The 6,178-nt window shown below is 44.2% G+C and overlaps 1 protein-coding gene across 1 annotated transcript in view; it reads right to left on the bottom strand.

Moving 5' to 3' along the window:
* LOC103198858 (optic atrophy 3 protein-like) overlaps positions 1-1,587 on the bottom strand; it is a 7,085-nt gene extending 5,498 nt beyond the window's left edge. Inside the window, exon 1 of the mRNA XM_007943066.2 lies at positions 1,482-1,587. Within this exon, the coding sequence (XP_007941257.2) occupies positions 1,482-1,587 (106 nt within the window). The remainder of the gene's footprint in view (positions 1-1,481) is intronic.
* Between the last annotated feature and the right edge of the window lie 4,591 nt (positions 1,588-6,178).

Here is a 6,178-nt window from a genome sequence, read left to right as displayed (position 1 = left end):
TTTTTTTTTTTTTTTTTGATACCTCTATTTCTTGCTTCACTTAATCGAAGTTTGAAAAGTCGTGGCAAATGTTCTGTTGCATATATTTTTACCACAGTGAAAAAAACAGTGTGACTTGGTTTTATGCTGCCACCTCTGTGATGAGATACATGGAATTCTTTTCCCTCCTTTCCTTCATCCTCCCAATTCTCACAAATTATTTTCCTTTTTCACTTCTCTGACATTCCAAATAACATGCCTTTGACCTCAACTTCCTGACACTTGGACCTCTACGTACATTCCCTGCCCTGCCCTGCCCTGCCCTTTACTCTCTTCCCCCACTTTGCCTGGTATGGTTTATCTGCTATATTACTACACCAAGCAAGGTGTCCTAGGTTCTAATAAGTTTTTAGTGTTTCGTTTTAGTCTAAAACTGAAAATATAGAGCATGCATAATATTAAGATTATGTAAACACTAATCATCATGGGTCCATAACAAAGATGTACTTTTATTTCATTGAACCAGTGCCATTTGAAGTACTAAGTGGCACCTCGAGACAGTCATCATTTGCTTCCCTTTGTGCCACATTTAGTTTTCTCATATTTAGATCCTGATTTTTCTGTATGAAGCTTTTAGTTTTCCTAGACTGGTATTTCTCAAACTGCCAGATGTGACTTACAACTGCCTAACTCACCATGTAACCATTATCATCAGTGTCTTGCTCCTGTTCCTTTTATGAAATAAAGTCAGTTGCGGACTCAGTGGCTGCAATCTGAACTGCTGCATGGCTTGTCCTCCCAGGATGTGTTCACACTGTTCTCCTTTACACTGTAGGAAACCCATGTCTTCCTCTTTATCAAATCCCACTCTGATTTTACTGAAGTATATCCTTAAGTACCCTTTTCAGAAAGGGTGCTTGGTACGTAAGTATTTTGAATCTTTGCATGTTTGAAATATATTTTTCCACCTTCACAATCAATTAGATGATAATTTCTAGGCCTAGAATTCCTGGTTCAAAATTATATTCCCGCCAAAGTTGGGAGGCCAGGTTCCATTACCTGGAGTGGGAAGAGGGACCTTTCTTCATCACTGGGGCACTGACATTGCCTCACTGAGTGAGTCTCTCATTTTCCTTTCTTTCTAATATCTGAACCCAGTTTCTCTGCTGAGTCCCGGGAATTTGTCCTGTCTCCTGCATTTCTTCCTCTCCTCTTTCTCTTTATACTCCTCTCTTTTCTGGAACACTTCCCATCAGTGGCTGGCTGTCCTCTCAACTTTCCAGTTTATACATCAACTCCTCTTTGCTCCATGTTCTGGGCACTTTCACTGACTCTCCTTTCAGTACTTTTTTTTTTTTTTTTTTTAAGCAACCATGTTTATGATTTTCATAAAGTCTTCTTTTTAAAAAACTTATTATTATCAAACATGCCAAACATACAGGCAAGTTTAGAGGCTCCACTTCGCATGATCAGATCTTCATTGTGATTAGGGAATTACTTACAGACACTGAGAATGTGGTCAGTGATGTCACTCGTGTTAACTGGCAGCTGTGCTTCAGGCTGTGGAGCAGGGTGTTTGTCCGATGCCAACACGGAGGCAGGACCCATCCTGGGGACTGACTCCCAGGAAGTGCCTCTCCTGGCCTTCTACTTCTTCCTCACCTTTCCAAGAGCCATCGCCCCAGTGCCATCTCTCTCCTTCCACCTGGCTGCTGCCCCAGCCTCCTCCCCGGTATCTCTGCCCCCGTCGTACCCTGCCCAGTGCAGCCCCTGCACAGCAGCCAGAGGGACCTATCTAAAGCACAAATCTGACCCTGACCTTCCTCCAGCTCAGAACCTGCCATGGCTCCCACTGCCCTGGGAGAAAGGACAAAATTTTTAGCATAATTTTTAAGACCCCTGTCCATCTCTCCAGACTGATGCTTAGAGAGAACCAACTCCTCAAGCCTCTGCTATTTTCATAAAACAAAGCAAAACCCATTGCTCTCCAGCCAACTCCTATTCATAGCGACCCTATAGGACCAGACCAGGTAGAACTGGATATAATCCAAGGCTCTAATCTTTACAGAAGCAGGCTGCCACATCTTCCTCCTGGGGAGTGGCTGGTAAGTTGGAACCGCCAGCCTTTCAGTTAGCAGCCGAGTGCTTAACCACTGTGCCACCAGGGCTCCTTGCTGTTGTCATGGACATTGTTTTATCATCTGTCTGTAATTTATCTAAATGATTCAGCAGACACCATGTGACAGAGACATGTTCCTTGAACGCTACAGCCTTGGGCCAGGTATTTAAACAGCAGCAGAACACTGATCTAGAACACACAGATCAGTCACCTTTAGGAAGACATGAAGCAGAAGTCCACATTCCAGGGCAGGCCGGGACAAGCTTCCTTTAGATGGATGTAGAGTGCTGATGAGCTGTGTGAAAACATTCCAGCTTCTGGTTTGAGGAGCCCTACTGGCTGCCTGGGATGGGCGGGGTCCAGGTGGAAACCCTGGACTGGTTCATCAAGGCAGGTCAGTGCCCAGTCATGAGCAGGATCCACACTTCTCCCTGAAAGAAGGCACCATAACCATCATTAAACAGCAGGCATATGGTCTACTCTGTCCTTGACCTGGGACAAGTCAGACACAATCCGGGTCAATTTCAGAAATCGATGTATTGATTCACACAGACATGTGCACATGCATGCACATACAAAGCTTTTGGAATTACAGTCGGGGTTTCCTTGAGTCTATAAATCAGTTTTGGGAGATGTGACTTCTCTACAATATTGAATCTTCCAATCCATGAACATGGTATCTCTATGTAGGTCTTTTAAAATTCATACGAATAAATTTTTATACTTTTCAGAGTAGAGGTCTTGGGTATATTTAGTTAAATGTATTCCTATGTATTAGATACTTTGAGATACTATTTTGAATGGCATCATTTAAAAAGTTCATTAAATTATCCTGTGGCTTCCAGCCAAACAATAGTCAAGTGTGTAAGGTGAACATTTACACCAGGTAAGTACACTCCTAGAAAATCAACCGTGGGAGATCAGAAGGGCAATATTTGCACAGGGAGACAGCTCAGGGGGCAGGAGTGCATGGGAGGGAAGGACACAGGGAAGAGGCAACCACAGGGAGGAAGTGGGAAGAGAGCTGTTACACTGCGGGGATTGCGGTCAATGTCATGACACAAAACGTGTACGAACTGCTGTGTGGAAAATGAATTTGTTCTGTAAACTTTCACTCAAAAATAATAATGAAAAAAGTTATAAAAAGAATTTCATTCAATTAAAAAGGTTTATACACAGAAAAAAAAAATTGTTCTTTGAAGGTTACCAAGGGTACAATAAATTGGCTATGATCACCAACTAGAGGGTAGACACTATTATTAACTTGGGTGAAGGGAAAGGCAATATACAAGGAGGTGGTCAGCACAAAATGATGAAGGCGGTGGACGAGGGAGGGAGGAGCACAAGGGGTACAGGTAACAGGTAGAAATACTCTGTTTTCATTTTCTATTTGTTTAATTTTAAGAATGAATGGATTTCTGTATATACTGACTGTTCCGGTTCCCTAGTGCCACTCTGACAGGAATATACCACAGATGGGATGGCCTTAACAAACAGGAGTTCATTCTTACAATTTGGAGATTTTAAGTCCAAGTTCTAAGTGCCAGGCTCTAGGGGCTGGGTGAAAGCCCCTCAACCTTGGGGTCCAGCTCTGCCTCCTGCTCCCGGCCCACTGCAGCTAGAGGTGTTTCTTCACTCAGACAGCTGCTGGCTGCTGAGGCTGAGAAGCCCCAAGGTTGACTAGTAAAAAGGCACAGTCCTGATGTTACCAAACCACACGGCAGGCCATTAACTTAAGTCCATCGTAAGTCCCAAGGTCGGCAGAGCATGGCAGGCTGCTGAGCAACGACACGGCTACATGCAGGGTCCAAGCGTGCCATAGGCTAGAGACCATGCTCAAAGCTCTTGCTTATATACAGAAAGCAGACCACATCCCAAAGGCAGCTACTCAGCTGCTCCCAGTAGATTCCACCATGGAGTTGACTGCCAGTCTCATCATGGGGAATACTACATCCAGCTGTCCAGCCACTCAACCAGGCCCAGCCAAGTTGACACACAAACATAACCACCACACTGACTTTGTGTCCAGTGACGTTGCTAAGTTAATTTTTATTCTTGCAGTTTGTCTGTAGGTTCTAATTGTACGTATACAATCTTTTTGTTGTTGGATGCCATTGAATTGATTCTGACTCACAGCGACCCCACAGGATAAAGTGGAACTTCCCCACTGGGTTGTCTTGGCTGTGACCCTCGCAGAAGCAGATGGCCAGGTCTTCCCCTCACAGAGCGACTGGGTGGGTTCAAACCACCAACCTTCTGGTTAGTAGCCAAATCCACATAATCTAGTTGTGGTGGTTATGTTTGTGTGTCAACTTGGCTGGGCCTGGTTGAGTGGCTGGGAAGCTGGTGGTAGTTATTCCCCATGATGAGACTGGCGATCAACTCCATGGTGGGATCTACCACAAGCAGCTGAGTAGCTGCCTTAGGGATGTGGTCTGCTTCCTGTGTATAAGGAGAAGCCATGGGGAATGGTCTCTAGCCTATGGCACGCTTGGACCCTGCATGTAGCTGTGTCGTTGCTCAGCAGCCTGCTATGCTCTGCCGACCTTGGGACTTACAATGGACTTAAGTTAATGGCCTGCCGTGTGGTTTGGTAACATCGGGACTGTGCCTTTTTCCTTGTCAACCTTGGGGCTTCTCAGCCTCAGCAGCCAGCAGCTGTCTGAGTGAAGAAATGCCTCTAGCTCCAGTGGGCCGGGAGCAGGAGGCAGAGCTGGATCCCAAGGTTGAGGGGTTTTCACCCAGCCCCTAGAGCCTGGCACTTTGAACTTGGACTTAAAGCCTCCAAACTGTAAGAGAATAAACTTCTGTTTGTTAAGCCCATCCCATTGGTGGTATATTTCCATCAGAGTGGCACCAGGGAACCAGAACACTAGTCATCTGCAAGTAAGAACTGTCCCCCCTTCGTTTCCAATTCCTATGTCCTTTCTTTCTTGGCTCCTTTGCAGTATCAGAGAAGAACGTATGATGCTTGTAATAAGTTGTTTTTTTTTTTTTTTTAATCAAATTAAGGAAGTCTCCCCTATCCCTAGTTTGCTGAGAGTTTTTGTCATGAATGGATGTCCATTTTCATCAAACCCTTTTTCTGCGCCTATCTGAATGTCAGTAAGATTTCTTCTTCTTTTTTGTCTTGTAAACATGGTGACTGACACAGATGACATTGTTAAGATCACACTTGAACTTCCGAAGTGGAGTTCACTTGCGTGGTGTATTTTCCTTTTTCCATCTTGTGAGGTTTGATTTACTAATATTTTTCAAGGATATTTCTGCCTGTGTTTATGAGAGAGTTGGGCTGTACTTTTCCATTCTTGCAAAGTCATTGTCAGCTTTGGGTGCCAAGGTGATACTGCTTCATAAAAGAGTTCGGGGGTGCTGCCAAATTTTATAGTCTCCTTCGGAAGGGTTTGTGTTGGATTGGATTCAACTCTATTGTAAACATATCAATTCACCCATAGATTCCATACAATACCAATTCAAGTCTAAGCAGGTTCCTTTGTGGAAATTAAGAAGCTGATTAAAGACCTATATGGAATACAAGGTTAAGCACATGCTTACATATAAGCCAGCAGTCACACGCCTAGGTTTTGTCTACATAAAAACCTGCACATGCATGTTGATAGCAGCTTATCCATAATTAACTGGAAACAAGCAAGACGCCCTTCCATAGGTGAATGGATAAACAATGGTATGGCTACAAAGAAAAAGGAAAAAGAAAAACACTGCCCAGGGCATTGAAACTGTTCTGTGTGATGCTGCAATGATGGGCACATGACATCATGCATTTGTCAAAACCCATCGGGCTGCACAACACAGAGTGCATGTTGTGCGAGTGATGCACTTTGGTTAATAAAATCAAGTCAGTATTGGTTCATCAGTTGTAACAAATACACACTCACGTTAGATGTTAATAACAGAGCACTGTGCAGTGTGAAAGGAGCTCTGGTGGTGTAGTGGATAAGGCATTTGGCTGCTAAGCAGAAGCTTGGTGGTTCAAACACACCAGCCCAGCCACTCTGCAGAAGAAAGATGGGGCAATCTACTTCTGTAAAGATTTACTGCCTCAAAAACCCAATTAGGGTC

This window comes from Orycteropus afer, unplaced genomic scaffold, assembly GCF_000298275.1.
Source record: "Orycteropus afer afer isolate SDZICR_OR568_19922 unplaced genomic scaffold, OryAfe1.0 scaffold00099, whole genome shotgun sequence".
Lineage (NCBI taxonomy): Eukaryota > Metazoa > Chordata > Mammalia > Tubulidentata > Orycteropodidae > Orycteropus > Orycteropus afer.
Note: the sequence above shows the minus strand (reverse complement) of the source record. Positions and strands in the feature narration are given on the sequence as shown.